This window comes from Pleurodeles waltl, chromosome 7, assembly GCF_031143425.1.
Source record: "Pleurodeles waltl isolate 20211129_DDA chromosome 7, aPleWal1.hap1.20221129, whole genome shotgun sequence".
NCBI lineage: Eukaryota > Metazoa > Chordata > Amphibia > Caudata > Salamandridae > Pleurodeles > Pleurodeles waltl.
In genome coordinates, this window is record NC_090446.1 from 905335264 (window position 1) to 905360684 (window position 25421).

The 25421-nt window shown below is 42.7% G+C and overlaps 1 protein-coding gene across 2 annotated transcripts in view; it reads right to left on the minus strand.

Annotated features, from left to right (window-relative positions):
• LOC138245698 (vascular endothelial growth factor C-like) overlaps positions 1-25421 on the minus strand; it is a 92117-nt gene that overhangs the window by 50350 nt on the left and 16346 nt on the right. For both annotated transcript variants that reach the window (XM_069199528.1, XM_069199527.1), the window contains exons 2-4: positions 20410-20605; positions 17793-17983; positions 2345-2553 (exon numbers count right to left, since the gene is read on the minus strand). In XM_069199528.1, coding sequence (XP_069055629.1) covers positions 2345-2553; positions 17793-17983; positions 20410-20605 — 596 coding nt within the window. The remainder of the gene's footprint in view (positions 1-2344; positions 2554-17792; positions 17984-20409; positions 20606-25421) is intronic.

Consider the following 25421-nt stretch of genomic DNA (forward strand, 5'->3'; position numbering starts at 1 on the left):
TGTACTGCAGATATGATACATGGCATAGACATTATTAATATGGACTACCATGGGTCTTAAGCATCTTGGTATTTATTTTTTTACTACAATAAGAAATACAATTGATTTAAATTGCAAAATTGTTAACTAAACTTATGGAGAAAAAGAACAAATATTCTTCCCTGAACTTATCAAGGTGGGGCAAAATTGAGGAAATTAAAACGCATCACGCACTGTGGCTGCTTACTCAGGCACCACAACTCTCTAGGTAGCATACACTGCAGAGCCACCGAGGGTCAGCAACAAACATGCAACTAATGAGCTCTCACGCTCCAGAGGGACCTGCACACCAGCTGCCAACTCAGCATGCTCGCCCCTCACTCATCATACACTCGGCAAGGGCAGAGAGAACCTTAGATCTACCTCCAATTACGAAATATAAATGCCTTCATTATAGCATATGACAGGAGCCGTATAGTATAATTTGCCACTTTACAATTAAATGCAGGTACATTGCCTAAGTGCACCACACAAACAATTAATGATTAATGTATAAAACAGTGGGTGTGGTATTGTGCCTTAAGCAAATGCAAATGGTTTACTTTGAAATTATCACTTGGGATTGCAGCATAATGGTTCAAAAGTGAATATTGTGAAGTAAATTAGAAGTGCATAAGTCAAACACACCACACAAAAAATATTAGCTCATAATCAAGATAGTGTGCAATTGTGTATTATCAGCTTTAATATAACGATAAAATACAAATAAATCCTTACATGGGTATGGTAAAATTCATCTGCAAATTAGAATTGAAAATCATATCCATGATTGACCTGCCCTGATATCGTGATTATTAGTACACTGCTGGGCACAGAGTGCCTCCTCCTCAAGAGTTGTCTGTTGTATTTGCTTATCAGCTCTCCCCTCTTCCTCCCCGAAAGAACTCATATCAAGGTTGGATGCATGTGCTACCCGAGCATAGGGTGATGGCAAATATCAGATAGAATGTGAGGAGGTTGAGGTATCCTGTGGGAACCATTCCTTTTCCCAGGGCACATTTTTCTACCATGGGTTCAGTCTCTTTGCAAGCCTCAATGAAAGTACAAAGTACTTACATTCTAATGGATGTGTTTTACCGTCACGACTCCTTTAAATGATTCTCCTGTCCATCTGTGGCCCAGATGAATCACTAGAGAATGACTTTCATCTGCTCGAAAGAGAGGTACCAAGGGATGCTTACTACTGCTACCAAGAGCATGGAATTGCCAAGTGTGTGTGTGTATGTGGGTGTCTGTGTGCACGCACACATGCAGTTAGGAGGTACTGAATAATCACTCTCACAGCCGCATCATAGGGGCAAATTTACCAATCCATCCTAACTGAGCTCCAGCTCAGAGAAACCTGAAAGTGTTCAGCACTCAGCACAAAGCGATTCTGAAGGCCAGAGTTCAGGTTAAACCCCCACTACAAAACGAACCAAGAAGAAGCTAACGGCTGATTTTCCAGCACTTCTTGCACATGAGGTGCTTTCATCTAAGTCTCACAGCCAGACTGGACCCTGTAATAAAGGATCATGGACCCATCACTCATTCAGCTACCTGAGGGTACAACTCTTGTGTCGCTGAGAGTAATTATTTAGTTTAACTCTATTGCTAGTTTTCATCCTACTTTCATTTTGAAAGTACTGAGTATGCTAGACCTTAGGATTTTGTTAATTGGTATTATTACATGTGGCTGCTGATGCTCGCATCTTAAAATGTGGATCCCACTTCAAACATAGGGCAGGAGGTCTCATAAGTTCAAGTGCTGGAATACCAAGGGGGTCCTGATAAGGTCATGTTGAGTGGAAGCCATACGATGTTTATAGGTGCCATTCGTAAAACCAGAATGCACTAAAAATGCTACTTGTAGGTTTAAAGTGGTAGAAGTTTGTTTGTGGTGCAGTGTTGTGTTGGATTCTGATAAAGTAACTCTGGTGAGGCCTAATGTACACCTGCAGACCTCGTGCATCTCAGTATTGAAGAGCAACATGTGTGCTATACGCAAGTGGCCACAGGTGCCAATATTGGGATAACACTGCTGGTTGTCAAGACTGTGCTGTAGTTGGCATGTGTGTGACTTCCAGTAATGGAGCAGGAGAGGGTTCTTTATCACCAGGCCAGGACAGAAGTGCATGGCAGAGTAGTCTGTTAGTCTCTATACTGAAATAGCAGGGGTCCGTAAATCAGTGCTGGGGTGTATTAGCAGACCTGAGCTCTGTGGTCCTACTTCTGGGACATGTGAATGTACCAGTACTCCCTCTTTTGGTGATCATGCAACCTGACTGTGGTCCTCACTGTGCACCTGTAGACTCCGCTCGCTTACCGTGCAGAACCGGTTCCACGTCTGTATGCTCTGGCCCCATTTTGAGATGTGAATGATCCAGAGTAGGCGAGATGAGAGTCTACGGAGGCCCTTTTCATGATGGAGCGTGGTTGGGCCAGTTGGCTGGTGCATCCACAGTTGGTGTGATTGTGGAACAACATAGACACCGTTCTGGGCTCCCGGATTGGAGGGATTGTTATCTCGATAAGCTGAAAGAGAGAGGGGCCATTAGATGGAGAAGATAAAATGCCAGAAGAAAATATAGTGGATCTGTATTGTTGTCTTCCTCAGTTTGATTGAATGGCTGTAGACACATGGCTGAACTTATCACCTCACTCTGCTGCCAGTGGATGGTACATGAAAGTGAGAGGACACAACCAATGACTGAGAAGAGTAGTGGTTAAGTAAATTAATGGTTTCATGTCAAAGATCTATGTTTGATCCCATGGTAGCAGTCTTGAATCATGAGGGTTCACTCAGACACTCATCCTTATGAGGTTGATAAAATGAGTATCATTGAGTTGGATAGTAATATACACACTTTATTTAACAACTGCGCCAAGATATCTCTTGAGATCAATGTACACTCTACAAGTTGACCTATTATTTTGCAAATAGAAGTGGCAGCAGCCTATGCTCTGTAAAATACATATTTGCAAATTAAACTGCTTTTAGACGGAAGCAACCATTCACTGTGTTCCTCATTCCTACACAACCCCGCCACCTCTTGTTGAAGGATTCCACCAGAAAATCAAGGCTCAATGAAAGACTGCATGCAGTCAAAGCTGTATTTTGATGAAAAAAGCAAAGGGCCTTGTCTAACGCATGTGAATAAGAACTTTGTTTGCACACTCGGAAATAGAACCTTATTTTGTATCAAGAACAGCTGAACTCAGTAAGAAAATAAACATTTAGCAGTTTATATAGTACCCTTTATCTGTGCCACTAGCAATATACATATGGCAAAGTGCATATCAAATCGAAGAAACGCAACACGTTCAGATTATTTACGTTTACTGTTCGATTCCATTAGTTAAAGCAGAATCCGCCACCACCTACCCAGATAAACGATTATGTTTTGATGCTCCACCCCGACACCTTTTGTTTTTAGCTAAGGTCTCTAGAGGAACCAGTAAGAAACTGTCTTAAGGCCCGTTATTTTGTTTTGCCCTGTTGGTGTCCCATACCAGCAGCACCCAGACTGGTTAAAACTTGGGCTGTGGACGTGAAACTTATGCATGGGAAGCTCCCTCTTTATAGTTTGAATGTCTGAAGCAGAATCCCAGAGTGAGGGTTCAGAAAAGAAAATGATTTTAAAATGGCTTTCTATATACTAAACATCTCCATTTTACCTCATTATAGATGGATTTTGATGAAGCAGAAAATGAAGGTTTTACATTTATTAACGCATAAACGTAGTATGAAATAATCATGTGTGACTTTAACCGAACTAATAAAGATTGTACGGGGACAAAATGTGCCCTCAGAGTAGTTTGCCAGCATTTATAAGCGTGCTTTATATAACGTGATGTATTAGAATTGCACTAATCCGACATAATCATGAACGTGTGCTACGATTTGCTTGTTTGAAATGTTTTAGCTTAGCATAACTTTAGTGGAGGCTTTGGCCTAGTTGCCTGGTCTCACGGTTTAGATGCTCGTATTTTTCCAATGTGCTAATAAACGTGTATTTTTGCTTGAAGCTGTACTTTTCCACTGAGATCGTTCACATGCTTATCTTAAGTTTTCGTGCCAGCCTGGCATATTTTCTCTTTACTCCAAGGTCAATCTGCAGGTGCGGACAATGGAAGCTCTGAAAGTGAGTTAATTGGTATAAAATGTTGCAACTTGCGTACCCATCTTCAAGGATAATGTATGCTTAAGTAAAAGCTTGAGAACTGTCGTTTTTGATTGGACAATTTGAAGCTAACCTATGAACCCTCCAATGGAAGACCCTACTGGATTTGAACTGTTGTCTATAAAAACCAGGTGCACGAGAGGAAAGTAGCCATTATTGGACATCCCGCCATTTTGCAGGACATTGCAGCTATTATGGCCCACTTGGCTGCGACGCCATTTTGAAAGAGACTTTGATGCTTTCTCTAATCGAGAGAAAGAGACTTTAATGATTCTTGCCCTAGAGACTTTAACTTTGATCCCTTTGCATGAAGTAGTAGTTTTATTTTGCCGCCGTGAGGCAATTGCCCCGTCCACCCCTGCCCCTTTGCCCCGTCCCATGCTGATCGAGAAACGGTACCTGTGAGACGAAGACTTCCTTGAATACTGATCGTAATTGGTAAATATGAAAGGAAATTGTACAATTGCATTGTGCCTCTTTTAGGTAACCAACTGCTGATTTGATAAGAGCCCTAGTTAGGAGTTTTCTAAATTGATGTTGCTAAATTGTTTTTTTTGCATGAAGTCCCACATGCCGATGCTAATTTGAGGTTAGATGAGGATTCCTTTTGTCGCACGATGCAATTTGAGACCTTGTTATGCTGACTAAATGTATGCAATTAGCTCATTACAGATTATAGTATTAGTGATTTGCATTGCTATTATCGAATGCCTTGTTATTCAAATGCTGCATAGATTGCACCTGTTTCGCCGCTATGGACAGCTATTAATGTTCATTTATGTTTATCATTTGGTGTTGAGACACATTTACATTGTGCTAGCTTTGTTAATATAGGGAAATAAATTCATTAACTTTGAATAAACTGGTGTGGTTATTCCTGACTGAAAGGTCAGGGTTCGTCGAAATGTATTCTGGATTAATTGTAAAGTGTTATGTTGATCAGGGTATTGCTTATGTTCGTTATTGATTATTGATTTAAATGAAATTGATCGATATAGAGTACGGAGAGTTCCACTTAGCCAAAAGATTCATCAGCCTAAAGAGCGTCCGAATACAGGTAAATTATTAGTACGGACCGCTCTATCAGTAGATGGTAGCAGAGGACGGTTACGTCTTTTGGGACCCCGTACTCTTAAAGTACATGGTGTTGAATTGACGGTTACGCCCTTTGAGACCCCACTCGAGAAGTTGAATTAGATTTTCTTGGGTAAAATAGATTGACAGAATGATGATGGGCTAGGTCCACCGCGACTTTCCCGGGATCTCGGAGCTTGCGAATGGAGAGAATGGAGGTGTGGAATCGGCGTTGGCGGTACTAGTGATGGTATGAGTGAAGTTAGGGTTTTGCGCTTGCACAGCTTATTGCCGCAGGGTGTGTGAAAAGGTTGCGAGGATTTTTTTCTTTTTTTAGAAAATAGCGGAGGTGCGACTCCGAGTGTAGAAGTAGAGAAGTCGTCGAACTTCATAGAAATAGCGGAGGTGCGACTCCGAGTGTGAGAGTAGGGAAGTCGTCGAACTTCATGTGCGTGTGGCGCTTTGTGCATAAAAAGGTCCACGTGGTTGTTGTTGTTGAGACGGGCCCTGCGAGGTCAAGAGACTCCGGAGTATGTTGTTTTATGTTGTGGTCTGGGCGGTTTAGTAGGTTGATCGAGCGTGGTCAACGAGTCGGTACGTGTGTAAGGGAGTGAAACAAACTGTCGACTTCGGGCTTTGACAAAATTCTAAGTGCACTAGAATAGATCACTGACAAGTTGAGAGTAGGTCTGCGGGTCAGATTTGCTTGCGAACGTGGGGACCGAGAAAGATGGAATAACTGCCGAGGCTAGTGAAAAATCCCTAAGGTCCTGAAGCGATTGTGTTACCCTTCCTGTAGTAAACCGACAGATCTGTTTTATTTTGGTAGCTCGCGATACATGCAAGAAGTTGTTACGAAAAGAGCTGAGTGAAGGAAGACTAGCCGCGAGGCTTTGTCAGCCGCAGTGTGTGTGAGTGTGACGTCACTAGGAGCCGCGCTGGGATAGGTTGGTTGCAGAGAAGGGTCGCGCATGGATTGGACGCAGTCCGTGGGGCTCGATTGGAAGGGGAAAGGCAGGCGAAGAGTATTCCGGGAATTAAAGTCACCTATTGATTACAAACTTTGTGAAATAAAAAGACGAGAAAATGAAATTTTTTAAAGCATTAAGGAGTGCGATGAAGGGGGAGTCTTACATTAAAGCGAGCGTAGGAGAGGAGACGCCGCCTGAAGGTACACCCGCTTATATTGTAATGGAGGAAAAAGCGGTAGCTCCGTGCCTTTGGCTAAAGCAATGGCACAAGTTGACAGAGAAACATGGGAGCGTAGCATTCCCGATCCATGGGACATTCAATATAAGGATCCTAGAGAATTTGAGATTCACGATGTACGACATGAAGGTGCCTCCAAGGCCAGCACAGTTTGAGGCTCTAGCGATTTGGGAATTAATGGCTAGACAGCAACAGAAAAATAAGTTCGAAACAAGGATAAGGAAGGTAGAAAAGACACTAGCGGATGCTAGGTGGGATAATGCACAGAAGGTGTGGAGGTCAGATGTATTGCAGGGGATAAAATTGTTTCCCGCAATTACTAAGGAAGAAGAGGAGACAGGTAAGAAAGCTACCTGTAAGACAAACAGGAGGTGTTCCAAGGATAGAGAGGACGAGGAAAAATTGAGAAGAGAAGAGGAGTTAGAGGATGAGGAGCTAATAATGCAATTGCTGAACGACCGTCCACCACCTTATGCGGAGAGTGGACAAGGTCCAAGTACCAGTTCTGCCCCTCCGGCACCGGTACAGAACAGTGAAACTCAGAGTTCAGGAGCATCATCGGGATCTAAGGACCCGAGTCTACTGTTCACCCCGCAGATACCGCAGGTTAGGAGAATATATCCAGATGTGCCCATGTTGAAACCAGCAGAAAATTATCAGCCGCAGATTCCAGGATACTATAGCAGTGACAACAGTGCAGGAATGATTCTAGATTCAACCGTAAGGGGAGTACAGAGTGGTCACAATCCGACATTGGCACAAGCTGAATCAACTCAGTTTTTGATGCCTCAAAAGCAGATGCAGGGGGGAAATGCACATGCTCAGGTGACGGGGAGTCAAATGGGTATGCCGGCAATGATGACCCATAATATGGGAATGAACATGCCTCAGAACATGGGAAATGGACAGAACCCTGACGCGATATCGCTACCCATTACTGTAGGTCCACCGGTGCCTTTATACAGTCAACCTAACTTAGGTATGAGCGGTCAGGGATCAATGCTGCAGAATGGGACAGAAAGGAGGTGCATAGAAAACACTCCAGGGATAACCCCTATAGCGGTTCAACCAACTGGACCCGGATCCTTAATGGAGTTTAGTCCCATATGTGCTCAGTCAACACTGGTGAGGTCGAGTCCCCCACTGGTGATACCGCTGTCATCGAATACTGAAAAGTTGCCGCAACCATCAATGGCAGTCGATGTGAATGCTACACTGATGGGGTTGAATGCGCAATAGCTGACACAGTGGTTCAACAGTTTGAATTCCACACAAAGCTCAGACAGTGGGAAGGGAGAAGATTATATGAACAGGATGAGGTTGAACATGGAAGCACAAGAATTGGTGGAAGGGACCATGGGTGTGAATAGGTTAGAGTCCTACTCGGAAGAAGAGCTGAGATACCTATGTCCAAGGATTACGAAAGAAGTGAATAAGGTACATAAAAGTTTGCAGGAAATAGCTGACAAAAACGGGGTTGACATAGACAAGACAAAACACTTGAGCAGGAGCTATAGATTGGATTTTGGGACCACAGATTTTGAACACATGAGGTCAGCAGGCATGAAGGCGCACCTTAGAGAATTGCTGCAGAGTGCACAAGTGTGGAGGTGTTTAGACAAGTGGGAAAGCAGGTGGGTAAAGAGAAAGGAAAAGAGGAGGGACAGTGCTACAGAGCACAATGAGAAAAGACCACAGAGTAGCGAGGCAGTAACCATGTTACCAATGAGGGAGACAGCAGGGGGAAAATTAATACATGTACCGTGGCACAGAAGTGACATTCAGTCTTTTACGGATGATTTTCCCAAATTGAGAGAGAAACCGATTGAATGGTATCAGCAGACTGATAGGTTTGTGAAGCTTGCAAAATGTCTTTGGGAAGATCTGAACACTCTCTTTGAGATTGTGGTTCCGGCAGATTTGTGGGAGGATTGCAAAAGAGCTGTAGGTTGGCCGACAAGTGAACCAGAGAGAGACAGGGATACGGGTGCACCATCACCTAAGGTGATGAGCTTGTACTACAAGGTGATTGAGCATTTGAAGACGAAGGTTGCCGCGAAAAATGTGGATTGGCAGAAGATCGATCGAACTGCCCAAGAGGCTAAAGAGTCGATTCATAGTTACTATGAGAGGTTGTTGAAGGCGTTTAAGAACTACAGCGGCACGGAAACAATAGAGGCGAAGGACATGCTTCATTTTGTGTTTAGATTTGTGGAAGGGCTGAGACCAGAGATAAGTCAGATGATAAAGTCGCATTTGATTTGCTGGCAATCGAAACCGATTGATGACGTGTTGAATTATGCGAAATACTGTAGCGACGAAATTGAAGTGAAACAGAAAAGGTTGAAAGAGAAGGTGATGATGATGCAACTTAAAGCAGCTCAGACAGGTCTGCAAGGTTTGCAAGGGTTGCAAGGGTTCCAACAGCAGGTACCGCAACCGCAGCCGCAGTTGCAGGGAAACATGGCGTTTCAGCCACAGGCGAGAGGCAGAGGCAGAGGAGGTTTTGTGAATAATGGTCCGGATTTGAACACTGTTGTGACTGGTGTGCAGGCAATGAAGAAGGTGATGCCGTGTCACGTGTGCGGAATTGTCGGTCATTGGAAACGCGAGTGCCCGATGGTGGTGCAGGAAGGTGCAGGTGTTGGTCAGCAAAACAATGATGTCAATGCATTTCAGACAATGAGGGGACCGAAAATGAGAGGTCCAAACCCAAATTTTCAGACCGTAAATCAACTGCAGGGATTACAACCTATGCAGCCGCAGCAGATGCAGATGCCCCGTATGCAGATGACGCAAATGCAGCCAATGCAACAGCAGTTTCCCATGGTACCTAATCAGCAAATGCAAATACCTTTGGCACCAATGAGTCAGCAGCAAGTGATGGTTCCTCCACAGGTCTCGGGTCAGGTAATGAGTACAAATGGCACCGTAGAACAGTTCCCACTACACAGTGAGAGTGGAATAAACAATGTATGGGAGAGTGAAAGTTCAGGAGAGGAAGGAGATTGTGTGCTTGCAGCATCCTTGGAAGTTGATCAAAAGGGTCCGTACGTAGAGGGAAGAGTAATGGGTCATCGTGTCTCATTCTTGATTGACACGGGAGCCACATGTTCAACAGTTAAGAGCAGTGAAGTACCAAATTTGCCACTCTCAGGGAGTACAGTTCAAGTGGTGGGAGTAGCAAACAGGCACCTGACAAACCCAATAACAGATCCGGTACCAGTCAGCATTGGCAACTATCAAGGGTTACACAAATCTGTGGTATGTGATTCAAGCCCGATAGCACTATTAGGGAGAGACCTATTGTGCAAATTGGGATGTTCGATTATGTGTTCGAACGAGGGAATAAAAATTCAGACGAGCAGTGATGGGGAAGAAGAGGACAGTGTAGAGGGGGATGAGATGGAAACTGTCGATGAAGACTATCCTCTGATTTGTCTTTTCCCGATGATAACTGAAGAAGATATTCCAGCTGAATTACGGGAAACAGTCGGAAAGGAAGTGTGGGATATGACAGGGAAAGAGGTGGGATTGATGAAAGGAGTGGAACCAGTGAAAGTGACTGTAAAGCCCAATGCAATCTTTCCCCAGACCCCACAATACCACATGGCACAGGACACCCTCATGAAAGTTGCCCAACTCATTGACGAATTTGTAAAACAGGGAGTACTGAAAGAAGTGTTAAGCAGTCCATGTAATTCACCAATCATGGGACTAATAAAGCCGAGTGGAAAGGTCCGACTTGTGCAGGACTTGAGGAAAATAAATGATATCATAGTCAAATGCTGCCCTGTAGTACCGAATCCAGCTGTGATAATGTTTCAAGTCCCTTGCGATGCCGAGTGATTCTCAGTCATCGACTTGTCACAAGCATTCTTCTCGGTGCCTCTTCATGAGGACAGCCAATTTCTCTTTTGTTTCAAATTCTTAGACAGAGTGTACAGTTGGTGTCGAATTCCTCAAGGGTTTTCTGAGTCACCGTCAATATTCAATCAGATTCTAAAGAAAGACTTGGAAGCATTAGAATTGCCATTCGAGTCAACCCTAGTACAGTACATCGATGACTTGCTGATTGCATCAAAGACAGAAAGTGGCTGCACAGCTGATACCATTGCTCTGTTGAACCATTTGGGAAGGAATGGACACAAGGTGTCTCCTTCCAAATTGCAGTTCTGTCAGAAGAAAGTGAAATACTTGGGTCACCAGATAGAGAAAGGGTCACGGAGAATAATGAAGGAAAGAATAACAACCGTACTTCAAATGAGTCCACCAAAGACAAGGAGGGAGGTGAGGAAGTTTTTGGGAATGGTGGGCTATTGTCGCCAGTGGATTCCCAACTTCTCGACTCTAGCAAAGCCTTTACTGAAACTGACCCAGAAGGATGCCTTGGACCAAATTGAGCTGAAAGGAGATGAGATGGATGCTTTTATTGAATTAAAGGAATGCATGTGCAGGGCTCCAGATTTAGGCATGCCTGACTACACAAAGCCTTTCACACTGTTTAGTCATGAACGTGATGCATGTTCTTTGTCTGTCTTGACTCAAGCCCATGGTGGCATAAACAGACCAGTAGCGTATTTTTCAGCTACTTTGGATCCGGTCGCAGCAGCACTTCCAGGGTGTTTGCGCGCCGTAGCAGCAGTTGGTATCAGCCTCACTCAGAGTGAAGGAATAGTGATGGGACACCCAGTAACAGTCATGGTCCCTCACTCAGTTGAGATACTTTTGACCCGCTCCCGAACGCAACACATGACTGGAGCAAGACTCACAAGGTATGAAACGATAATTCTGGGCTCACCGAACGTGCAGCTGAAAAGGTGCACTACGTTGAATCCAGCAACCTTGCTTCCCGGTGAAAACGCTGAAATTGAGAACGCTGAAGACGTCGAGCATGACTGCCTTCAGGTGACTGAATTTTGCACAAAACCTCGACCTGACATTAAGGATACTAAGCTTGATGAAAATGACCAAATTGTTTTTGTTGATGGGTCATGTCTAAGAGATGGGATGGGAATTTTGAAAGCGGGATATGCTGTATGTACTGTAACAGGTGTCTTGGAAGCAGGGTGGCTTCAAGGAGTCTATTCTGCACAAGTAGCAGAACTTGTAGCCCTTACAAGAGCATGTCAACTGTCTACATTGATGAAAGTCACCATTTACACTGATAGTCAGTACGGGTTTGGGATTGTACACGACTTTGGACAACTATGGTCACAGAGAGGTTTCCTGACTTCTTCAGGATCCCCAGTGAAGAATGGGGAAAGAATAAGGGAATTGTTACACGCCATTCAAATGCCAGCCGAAGTTGCAGTGGTAAAGTGTAGTGCTCATACAAAAGGACAGGACTATGGGCCTGATTCTAACTCTGGAGGACGGTGTTAAACCGTCCCAAAAGTGGCAGATATACCACCTACCGTATTACGAGTTCCATAGGATATAATGGACTCGTAATACGGTAGGTGGTATATCCGCCACTTTTGGGACGGTTTAACACCATCCTCCAAAGTTAGAATCAGGCCCTATGTTTCTCTGGGAAATGCATATGCGGATCAAGTCGCAAGATTTTGCGCCTTGAATTGTATATTGCTCAGAGATGAATGGAATTCGATAAGTGAACCAGAACTCGAACCAGCTGAAGCATTTGCCTTGAAAGTTGTAGATACAATAGATGAATTAAAAGCATTACAGAATAACGTCAGGGAGGACGAAAGAGATTCCTGGATTAAATCACAATGTATAAAGAGACCAGACGAGTTATGGGTTTCAAATGAGGGAAAATTTGTTTTGCCAAATGGTCTCTTATCACAGCTTGCGCGGTTCTATCATGGGCAAGCTCACCTAGGGAGAGATGCCATGATAAGATTGTTCAAAACTGATTGGTTTAACCCCAGATTTCGTCAAGCTGCAGAAGCAGTTTGCCATCGATGTGTCACTTGCCAGCAGATGAACCCAGGAAAGGGAACAGTTGTGAACGCGAGCCACATTGGCAGAGCCAGTGGCCCGTTTAGTCGGATGCAGATGGACTTCATTGAGATGCCTGTGCATGGAGGATTGAAGTATGTGTTGGTGATTGTGTGCATTTTTAGTCATTGGATTGAGGCATACCCCACACGTAGAAATGACAGCCTTACAGTTGCAAAACTATTGTTGAGGGAGTTAATACCACGTTTCGGATTCCCGATCTCTTTAGAATCAGATAGGGGAAGTCACTTCAATAACGAGGTGATAAAGTTACTTTGCGAAGCGCTGAACATTGAGCAAAAGCTGCATTGTAGCTATCGCCCTGAAGCCTCAGGACTGGTGGAACAAATGAATGGTACACTGAAATCAAGAATGGCGAAAATATGTGCATCGACAAATTTGAAATGGCCTGACGCATTGCCCTTGGTGCTAATGTCAATGAGAAACACCCCTGATAGAAAGACTGGATTGTCTCCGCACGAAATTCTCATGGGCAGGGCTATGAGACTTCCTGCAGTTCCCGCAAATGCGCTTTTGAATATTACAGATGATATGGTGTTAGACTACTGCAAGGGTCTGGCTGACGTGGTTCGCTCTTTCTCTCACCAGGTGGAAGCGACCACCTTGCCACCGATCCAAGGTCCAGGACACGCACTGAAAGCAGGTGACTGGGTCGTGGTAAAGAAGCACGTGAGAAAGTCGTGTCTGGAACCCCGTTGGAAAGGCCCTTTTCAAGTGATCCTGACGACAACTACTGCTGTGAAGTGTGCGGGGGTTCCCAACTGGATTCACGCTAGTCACACAAAGAAAGTGTTGTGTCCCACAGATGAGGAAGTTGAAGCGCTGAAACTGCCAGTGCCTGATAAAACAGTGCTGAGTGCCGAGACAGAGCAAAACCGAACTGAAAGCGAACAGGCAGGAACGGAAGAGAGAGAGATATTCTCTGAAGACGAAGAGACTAATTCACTTGGGGAAGACCAAGGAGAAAGTTCAGACAGCGACGAAGCAGCTGAAGGTGACAAAGAACCTGAAGCAGCTGAGGGTAGCAAAAAGCCTGAAGCAGCCGAAGGTGACAAGGAACCTGAAGCAGCTGAAAGTGATAAAGAGCCTGACGAAAGTAACGGTGACGAAGGGCTCGAAAAAGGTGAAAAAGCAGGAGAGCCTGATCAGAGGAGGGCTTTCCCAGAAGCAGACGATACAGAAAAAGAAAAAGAGAACGTGATTGATTCCCCAGAAGGAGGGGACAAGGCAGAACAGAACGAAAAGGTTCAAGCTTCCTCAGAAAAGGTCGCAGGTCCATCAAATGGACACGGTGCAAAGAGGAGGCTAAGCATATCACCAATAAAACAAAGGACCGAAGAAAGTTTGAACGACGGAGAAAGGCCAAAAGTGAAAGAGAAAAGAAAAGAAGTAACTGTCGCGGTACCATCCCCGAGTGAAGAAAAAGACTTGACAAAAGTGGAAAGTACCAGCGAAGCAGAATCGAAAAGAGAAGCAAAATTGAAAAGGAAAAGGATACCGAACAGAAGGTATTCCGGTCCTGAATGGGCATATGTAGCCAATGACGATTGGACGGACGAATTTGTATCTCTAAGCCTCGAGAACGAAGAAGAAGAGATACCAATAGAAAAGAAAAGTTTTATGGACTCTGTTGATTGAAAGGGTGATAAATGACATTGCTCGCTACAATCTAACGTGATACAAACAACCAGCTGAGACATTGCTAAACCGGATGAGACACTTGCTGAACTGATAAAAGACTGAGTTATTGCCGAATTGAGACAAATGCTGCTAACCGATAAGTGACTGGCCTCTTGAAGAAAACTGTGTGAACATTGCGCTCGTTCAGCTTTGTAACTGATTTGCTAAATAGTTTTATAGGTGCTTCTAGCTCTCTGATTCTATACAGATCATGACGCAAAACAGTAGAAAGAAATATTGTAAATATGTGTGTATAGGCTTGATAATTGCATGTGTACTAATAATAATGGCAATAGTGCTTGGAATGCATGGTAAGGGTGAGAATGAGAAAATTGATGCTTCTACTTTTGCTCCTGTTACTGTCACTGAACTAACCGCATTGAAAAGACTAGAATTGGATGAGAGACTCTTGCATGATAAGAAAGAACTTTCATATAATGTTTTCTATCGCTTGCTAACAGAATATGTTGAGACTATGGATGCGAAAGATTGTTATGTGTGTACACAGATACCGACATCAGTAAAGGAAGGGGTGACATATCACCACATGCCTCTTACATATGGGATTACATGTAGTATAGTAATGTCTAGGTTTTATGGTCAAACTAACATACAGTATTTTTACTCAAATTATGATGTTACCTTTGCATATGTTCCTATAATAGCGCAGCTAAGCCAGATTGCTAAAGATTGGGATGCTAAAATAATGAGGGAATTTTTCGAGCCAATGCAACCTTTTGAAACGGCTCACGCTCATAGGGAAAACCTTACCTGCTCGCTATCTGCAGTAGAAATAAGCTTTCTAGATCGCACAGATGATAGAAGGGCACAAATGAATGCGAAATTAGAAAAAGAGCTACATAAGAGGACTTCAGTAGATAATTATGATTTTGCTGCAATAAAAACACAAGGGAGAATTGCTTTAGATGCTTGGCATGTAGGGAAATGTTGTATATATCGAGGTGAATCTTATTATGACAACATTTTTGTAGGAGCGAGTGAGTGTAAACATACGTTTATCTTTAAGGCCAAATGGACATTCATGATGAACGGACTTGACCCTGTCATTCCAGGTGTATATTACATTTGTGGATATAATGCCTATTATCGTCTTCCGAAAGGATGGTGGGGGAGATGTTATTTGGGTATAGTGTTCCCAAAGGTTTATCAACTGGATGACCTATCGATGATTCCAAAGACATCTGGATCCCATCGTATCCAGAAAAGAGAGACCGCAACTGCTGTGGTAGGAGATATATTTGGAGCCATGATTCCTTCATTGGGAGTTGTGTTGAATTCCATCAAAATAAGAAAGTTGTCTACTATAGTGGATAACATGTTGACAAAGTTTTCAGGTGCTATAATCCTGATAGATGCTGAACTTGCAGCGGAAAGAGCTATGACTCTTCAAAATAGGCTTTCTTTAGACATTCTTTTAGCAAAGGATGGCGACGTTTGCAAAATGCTTGGTGCACGACACTGTTGTACGTATATTCCAGACAACAGTGTGAAGATTAAAACTATGCTTGCTAATCTAACGAAAGAGAGTGCAGATTTGAAGGAACTGAAAGAACCAGGAGTGTGGGAGAAGGTTGGAAAAGGACTTGCTTCAGTGGGACATTGGATTGGGGGAATTTGGAATGGAATATTGCTAAAAATAATAGAGGGAATTTTAATAGTATTGATTTGCATTTTTGGAATTTGGGGAATAAAAAGGGGAATAATAATGATTATGGAAAGAATTAAGAGAAGAAAGGAAGAGAAAATGATGAAAAGAATGGCAGAAGAATACAAAGTGAAAACTAGGGGAATTAAAAGGAAAAGAGAACTGACAGAATTTTAATGAAATAAAATTTGTGGGCATGGTTTGGTGTGATGACAAGTAGTCATCAGAGGAGGGATTGATGAAGCAGAAAATGAAGGTTTTACATTTATTAACGCATAAACGTAGTATGAAATAATCATGTGTGACTTTAACCAAACTAATAAAGATTGTACGGGGACAAAATGTGCCCTCAGAGTAGTTTGCCAGCATTTATAAGCGTGCTTTATATAACGTGATGTATTAGAATTGCACTAATCCGACATAATCATGAACGTGTGCTACGATTTGCTTGTTTGAAATGTTTTAGCTTAGCATAACTTTAGTGGAGGCTTTGGCCTAGTTGCCTGGTCTCACGGTTTAGATGCTCGTATTTTTCCAATGTGCTAATAAACGTGTATTTTTGCTTGAAGCTGTACTTTTCCACTGAGATCGTTCACATGCTTATCTTAAGGTTTCGTGCCAGCCTGGCATATTTTCTCTTTACTCCAAGGTCAATCTGCAGGTACGGACAATGGAAGCTCTGAAAGTGAGTTAATTGGTATAAAATGTTGCAACTTGCGTACCCATCTTCAAGGATAATGTATGCTTAAGTAAAAGCTTGAGAACTGTCGTTTTTGATTGGACAATTTGAAGCTAACCTATGAACCCTCCAATGGAAGACCCTACTGGATTTGAACTGTTGTCTATAAAAACCAGGTGCACGAGAGGAAAGTAGCCATTATTGGACATCCCGCCATTTTGCAGGACATTGCAGCTATTATGGCCCACTTGGCTGCGACGCCATTTTGAAAGAGACTTTGATGCTTTCTCTAATCGAGAGAAAGAGACTTTAATGATTCTTGCCCTAGAGACTTTAACTTTGATCCCTTTGCATGAAGTAGTAGTTTTATTTTGCCGCCGTGAGGCAATTGCCCCGTCCACCCCTGCCCCTTTGCCCCGTCCCATGCTGATCGAGAAACGGTACCTGTGAGACGAAGACTTCCTTGAATGCTGATCGTAATTGGTAAATATGAAAGGAAATTGTACAATTGCATTGTGCCTCTTTTAGGTAACCAACTGCTGATTTGATAAGAGCCCTAGTTAGGAGTTTTCTAAATTGATGTTGCTAAATTGTTTTTTTTGCATGAAGTCCCACATGCCGATGCTAATTTGAGGTTAGATGAGGATTCCTTTTGTCGCACGATGCAATTTGAGACCTTGTTATGCTGACTAAATGTATGCAATTAGCTCATTACAGATTATAGTATTAGTGATTTGCATTGCTATTATCGAATGCCTTATTATTCAAATGCTGCATAGATTGCACCTGTTTCGCCACTATGGACAGCTATTAATGTTCATTTATGTTTATCATTTGGTGTTGAGACACATTTACATTGTGCTAGCTTTGTTAATATAGGGAAATAAATTCACTAACTTTGAATAAACTGGTGTGGTTATTCCTGACTGAAAAGTCAGGGTTCGTCGAAATGTATTCTGGATTAATTGTAAAGTGTTATGTTGATCAGGGTATTGCTTATGTTCGTTATTGATTATTGATTTAAATGAAATTGATCGATATAGAGTACGGAGAGTTCCACTTAGCCAAAAGATTCATCAGCCTAAAGAGCGTCCGAATACAGGTAAATTATTAGTACGGACCGCTCTATCAATTTCAAGCCAATATGAAGTCAGTCTTTTCTACTGCATAGTACAGTGGCGCATTATTTTCACTGCTGGAATCCTCTTGACATAAAATAGCTGACTGCTCTGTGTCTGATATGGGCACGCGCATCCCGGGAGTCTGTCCCCTTGGGTTCTACGCCCACAATACTCACGGTTTTGTGGATAAAGGTCTGGCTGGTATTAACGCAGTTATTCCCTTCTCCGTGGCAGCAGCCTCCACAGCGGTGCACCGACACGCACTTGGGAACATAGAAGGTGCTGGGGGAGGGTGGGTGCTCGACAGACACTTGGATGCACACCTCCCGGGGCTGGCAGCGTGTCTTCACCAGCTCCGCCTCCACGCCTGTGGAGAGGAATACATGGGCATTATAAGGCCCTGTGCAATATCAAGGTATTCAGTGATTGACGTTCTGTGAGAGACTCAAACATGTGGCTGACTATACCTATGCACTCAGATAATGACTTGTTCTCAGTGTAGGCCAATCCCTATATGATCATAGGCACCTAGAATGGTTAGGCACAGAACCATGTATTGCACTGCGGAAGTGGAGTAGTTTCCATGTATCCCAGTACATTCGCCTCCTCATTACTGACATGATGTAGTTTCTTTTTCGCTACTTTGTGCTGGATGAAAACGACCCAGTAGTGGGGGAGTAAATGAAATTAAACAGAGAAGTGAGAATAGAATTGTGCTCTTCAAGCAGTGTCCCAAGAGAGAGACCTGACGTCACACTGTAGCTCAGTTTTTCGATAATTCGCACAAGGGACCAAGGGGCCCTAACTGTACGCAGGGGCGTAGCTTCAGGTGTGGTGTTTGCGGTGTTACATCCCCCTAATAAATATATTTTCTGATGAATAGTTGGGTACAGGAGCTTTCGGTTGGGTATGGTGGGTATGGTGAGGTGCCTGTCAGATTTCACAAGGCATTTTTCCATAAACAAAGAAAAAACACACACACACACACTCTCTCTCTCCCACTCTCAGTTTTAAAAGTCTTCAAAAATGTTGGTTATTTTACCAGATATTGTGTTTTCTCTCAGATAGTACTCCTACCAATTCATGTTCCTCGTCCTTTCTACTGCCTCTTATGCACCCCTTATGAGCCCTGCTTGTCGTGTAATGTACTTTAACATTATGTGCCAATGTGATTGTTGGAAAATCTGACACTGCCCTGGCCCCCTACCCTTCGTGGACCAAGCTACGCCCCTGACTGTATGCAATTGAAAAACTTTCCATGAAACCTGTACAGCATCAGGAGAGTTTGGGGGTAGGGGAGGGAGTGGGAATAGCACAATAGCTGCAAATGCCAGCTACCTCTTGTGGGCCCAGAAGGGAAGAAATATGGTTGCTCATTCCCTACCTCCTCAAGGTGGTGCTGCCATGGACACTGCAGTGGCTGACCACAACTCTGACTGCCGCCAACCCATCGGGATCCACGATCCTGGCGGTGGCGGCAGGCTCCTGGCGGTCCGTCCGTTCGCATTATAATCTGGGGGTCGGATCCCCTGGGGTGCGGCAGTCTGACCCCCACTGTGAGTAGTCAGACTGCCAAACTCATAATCAGGCCCTAAATAACAAACCTCACCAGCTACAGATTAAGGAACAACACAGTGAAATTAAAAAACAGTAACCCCCAGATCAGATTTACAAACTCAAAAGCTTGAATTTGCTGATGCTACGGGGCTTATGGTAAGCAGAGACCAGGATGCCTTTGTTCCTTCACTACTTCTCGGAGTAGAAGGACATTCTTAAAAATTACTTTCCCATCAATGGAGCATGGAAAAGGGCATATCTTTGTAGGAAAAACACTGTAAAACAAGTTAGCCTCGCCTGTGACGAACCTGCAGAAAACCCTGAAAACAGTATCTATCTATCTATCTATCTATCTATCTATCTATCTATCTATCTATCTATCTATCTATCTATCTATCTATCTATCTATATATCGATCTATCTATCCATGTTTAACAGACGTTTGAGCAGTCTCTCACTGTGCTGTTATCAGGCACTATTTTCCCTGTTTGAAGACTTGGATTGAGTGGTATGGCGTAGCAGATTTTTGAGAGGGGACAAACTAATGCAAGTCAAATGGTAATAATTATCATGTGGAAGGTTACCTGCTTGATGTGATTTATCTTGCCAGTAGCATTTGAGACGTGCACACTTATTTTAATGTTTCTGTCCTTCACACGAATTATCTGGAAATGGATGGTTTTTGTCTTGCTTTGTCTTGTTAAATAATTGTTAACATATTTCCAATCAATATATGTTTTCTCTTAATTTTATGTTAAACGGTAACTGTGGAGTGCATAGGTTAATAAGTGTGTAACAACCTGCCATAGGCAAATTACTGAAGTATCAGGAAGAGTATGAAACTCTTTAACAGACTATGCAGAACGTAGGTGAAGTGAAAGCATGAGATAACTTCCCAAAGTTGGCTTATGTCCATATGAAGAGCAAGTGACAAGGTACCAGTTTTACTTATGTATGTTAAGAAGGCAAATCCTGGAAATTAAAATAGCATTGCGTGTATATTAGGACAAATATTGAAATGAAGAGTAAAGTAAGCTCTTGTGGACACCCTGTCTGACTTATTGTACTGTAACATATTGGATCCAGTATTACATTCAGAAGATTTTTTGGAGATATCTGCTTACTAAATAAGAGACAACATGCTGTACAGAGTGATGAAACTGAATGGTTACTGTTATTCGTACGTCCAAACCCATTTTTGGATTTTGTTTTCCACTTTATCCTTCTCTGACTTACTCTTCATGTCCTGAATCCAACTGTTCATCTGGGTCTTGAAGCCTGGGCGGTGATACGGTGTGCCTGTACGAGGGGTTTCTTTTTGGTGGGTCTTCTTCCTCTGCAAGCAGAGTAGGAATGGGGCATAACCCTTTAGTCCCTCATTGGTGTCTGGCTGGAAGTCGGTGACTGCCAATTGCTGAGGCTCACCTGGGTCCTGGGAGTACACAGAGGAGATCACGTGTCAGTACAGTAAGGTGTCAGAGCTAAGCAACATTACCCCCACCAATGGCTATGGGTGGTTTGAGTAGACATACAGAAAGTCCTAAAAGCTGGTTTTTCTTAAAGGCTGTTAGGGCTGAGTAAGGGTCAATTATTTGTCAGACAGAATGGTATAAGTGAACATTAACAAAACCACAGTAAGACTGTCTCTTAATTTCGCCAACAATGTCATATTCTTTAAAAGCAAATCCTACTAATATGTTCAGGTATACCAGAGTTACACAATTTAATTATATGGATTTTTTTCTCCTTTCACATAATAGAGAGATCCTATGGTATTCAACTGTTACTTTTGAAAACTTTTTTTCATTTTTATGCCAGAGTATAAACATAAGTTTTATTAAAGCGTTATTTTGTATTTTAAACTCATATGATTTCATTCTTTGAAAAAGATTTAATGATGTGAATTCTTGTTCTATGTGAACATGTATATTCTGTTGATCTAATCTGTATGTGTGTATATATATATATATATATATATGTGTACATATATATATATATATATATATATGATCAAATGTCATTGCAAAGCGTGTAAATATGCACAGAATGCACAGAATTACATTTGATGGCAAAAATGTGAGATCAAAGATCAGATTACTTGTGAAACAGAATATGTTGTATATGTCATTGAATGTGGCTGCCAGAAGAAATATGTAGGCAGCACCATTGATAAATTTAAGATCAGATTTTTACATTTAAGAGCAATCAAAAATCATGATAGATCTTACCCTCTAGCTAAACATTTCTGGGATGTACATGCAGGAGATTGTGGTACTTTGACTTTTTATTGAATTAAATCAATCAGACTGAGTCCGAGGGCAGGTGATAGAACATTGGAGTTGAGACAGATGGAATCCAAGGTGATACTATTGCTCGGCTTAGAAAACCCATGGGGACATAATCTTGATGCAGAACTACATGTCCATCTATGATGATTCATCATGATGAAATCAACACAACATCAATAAGAGTTTACCCTTTAGCTATATTTTTAGCTTTTTTAATCTCCCCAAGTTATGATATAAGATATCCCAGATGGTTTACATATTGGTGCCATATAGAGACAATTCGCTTAACAGAACAATATTTGATAACATGTGGGCTTTTTATATGTAGATGCTGGAAGTGTTACAAATATTTTTCCCTTTTATCACACATTTTTGGTCTTACTACACTATGGGGGTTATTCCAACTTTGGAAGAAGTGGTAATCCGTCCCAAAAGTGACGGTAAAGTGACGGATATACCACCAGCCGTATTACGAGTCCATTATATCCTATGGAACTCGTAATACGACTGGTGGTAAATCCGTCACATTTGGGACAGATTACCACCTCCTCCAAAGTTGGAATAACCCCCTATATATATAAATGGGTTAGCACTTTTGCACTAGGCACTTTATATAACATGGCCGACATTGCACACTTTGATAATGCAACAGTTGTTTTTAAACTTTATTGAATATACATGTATGCATGTTATGATGAACAGTGATTTATTTTTTGACAAATCCATTTATTGATAGACATTTATTGATATATTGCTGCTACCAGTCATATTGTTTTTCTAATATACTTATAGGCATATTAGGCACTATGCACTTTAGCTGTGAGAGAAAAGATCATTTTGATATAAATGAAGCATTGATTCTGCCTTTAGGAACGTTTTGACAGCTACAACTGAGCTTTGACTAAGTTTGCAGAGGCCTGATTTAAATACTATTTATTAATTTTCATTGTGACCATATATGTAAAACGTTTGGCCATAATGCACTGTTATTTTAAATATGTGCCGTCTTTCATCAAGGGTATGTGGATGGATAGTATCATAACAATAGACATTACAGTTTGAATTCAGCAATATGCATGTTCAAAGATGGCCACCATGTTAGTTTGCACTAGTGTATCATTGAAACAAATGAGGGTCTAGGTGTGTATTTGTAGGTGTGTCGAAGAGGGCTGTCAATGTCCAGTAGAAGGCGTTAGTCGAAATGCATAGACATTTTTGTGGAGACAGCGTTGATTTGATTACGAGTGACAATAAAGCTGATGAATTATATTTGAAGAAATTGGTATCTTCTGCCTCTTTGGATCGATGACTGATTTGGTGCAGCCGTCTGGTGAGCATTTTCTCACCACTCGTGGAAAAAAAAATAATATATATATATATATATTTATATCACCACTTCCCTGCACACTTTAACAAGGCATGCAACTGTGAGCAAGCAAGGTGTCTAGACCACCAAAACGTGTTAGCGGGACCACGAACACTTTGGCAATAAACCAGCTTTGAAACACCCCTCATTGTTGGCGTTTTTTGTTTGAGTATTCAGGACAGTGGTGACATGAATGCATAGAGTGCTGACTCCGCTTGCAAGCCAATGCGCCCTTTGGTTTGGAGCACGGCGGCGGCCAGCAAATTACGTGGAAATATATATATATATATATACACACACATATATTCACTGAAAGAATGAAGGTAAAGTGACTTTACAGTTAGGTTTGTTAATATTATCTTAGGGTCTGATTTAGAGTTTGGTGTAGGGGTTCCATCCAGCGTACTACAAGCTAAATAGGCTATAATGGAATTGTAATACGCTGGATGGGCTATCCATCACATTTGTGACAGAGTAACCCTCTCCGCCAAACTGTAAATCAGGCCCTTAATTTCCATTAAAAAAATCTTAGACATTCACTAAAAAGCCAGGGTTAAAGGGGCATTATAGTTAGTTGAAAATATCAGATTATACATACTGTTTTAAACTAACAAAGCCACTGAATGTCACCACTTATAGGTGTCTCAAGTTACTATAACTTGTGCCCTAACCTAAATATAACTTGTGCCCCCACCATGCACAGTCTTGTCATTACTGATGTAATTGCAGCTGTTGCAGACATGTTATCAATGTTGTCAAAGATCATGTCATGAGTGATGTAATATGTGGCATAATTAGGAGTGCATGGCAACGGCACAAGTTATAGTTACTTAAAGACACGAGTGGGAGATGAGGCCAGGCCCCACAGGCAGCCAAGCCCACACCTTACATGGCCAACCCTGCCTCCCGCTGCATGCGGCGGGGGTTGGGCGCACGGCCTGGTGCCCAAAGTCTACGTGAACAGATGGCTGAATATAAGGGTTGTCATTTTAAGTAATGCAGAGCTATTGACTTTGTCAAAAAGGCAGTACATTAAAATATGAAAAATGGGCCTATAAGCTTTATGAAGGGATCAGAATATCAGCTTATATAAAACAAATGTATTGTCTTTGTCAGAAAATGACCAATCAATATAATGAAATGTATATTTCATTAATTCACACAGTTCAATGTTTAGTAAAAGTGATTGTCTTAAAAAATTAGTAAAGTTGTATTAAAAAAAAAAACACAACATGCCTTTGAGTCATTTTTTTTTACATTTTTCAAGCTACAAAGTGCAGCCGTAGAAGCAACCTTAAGGATGCTCTGCACTTCAGCTGAAGAGCATAGAGCAACCAGGTACACCCAGATGCTTATTTGTTGTTGGTGGCTATGGTGGAAGCCCCAGGCCTCCCACAGCCCTGCCGGCTCCCCAGCCATCACCCATTCTAGGTGCTGGTAGGAACTTGCAATTTTTTCTAATAATACTGGGACTAGGGCGTGCGGTCCCCTCCCATTGGCTATAAGAGCCCCAAGGAACCCCATCCCCCTGGACCCTATTCATTTTAAGGGGAGGGAAGTACACAGACCCCCTCCCATCGCCTGGAACCATTGTGTTTTTTTTTAGGGGAGGTGGTGGTGCGTCCCACTCCCCTAGCCTTTGCAGGGCCTAAGACCTAATCCTCAGGGCCATAGTTTTTTTCTTTTTTAAGGAGAGGGGGCATGCAATCTCCTTCTCTGAGCCAAATCTGGCCCCTGGGACCCCATCACTGTGGGCCTTAGTTGGGTGCCCTAGTGCCCACCCAAAGCACCCACAAAGAAGAAAGCTGGGGGCTGCAGAGGGAGCCTAAGTGCCCCATGGGCCAACCAGCTCCCGAACGCAGCCATCCTGAGTGCAGCAGTAGCCAGCTGTGCAATCTCAGTTTCCCTATCAGCAAGAGCACAGGCAGGAAAGAAAAATGAATTTTTACAGCTCCTCCTGATTGGGAATGCACATTTTGTCCCCTGCGTGCATTCTTGCGGGCAGAAGAAGGGGGCTCCCTGGGATACAGCAATATGGAAGTACCTGGGGACTTTTAGATACTCAGGTGGTCATTCTGAGTTTGGGGGGCTTTACCAAAGACCGCTGTGCAAGTGGCTGCGGAATAAGCACCAGTGGTGGCGGTGTGAAGACTGCCGCATTACTAGTCACCCACACAACACCACCCAAAATACACCCAAAATATGACACAGTCAACCTAAATGACGGAGTGAAAGAGTTGGCTGCACCACCAGCACTGCCATGCCGAGAACATCCCAACCTCGAAATAATGAATCACAAATCAGCAGCACGGTCCCAACACAGCAGCAATCCATTGGCGATCGGAACCACTGCCGGAAAAAAGGCACCACCACCAGAACACTGCACCGCACTGGATAATACCATTACCCCACACCTGAGACACATACACACACCTGTCCACAGCACTACAAAACACCCCCCACACATACCCAGAACCCTTTGCAACCAGAAATTTTGACAGAGCGAGGCAAGAGCACACTGAAAGGAGGCACTGCACCTAGATATCACAGGCACCATCACACTGAACACACATAACACAACACACCACTGCACA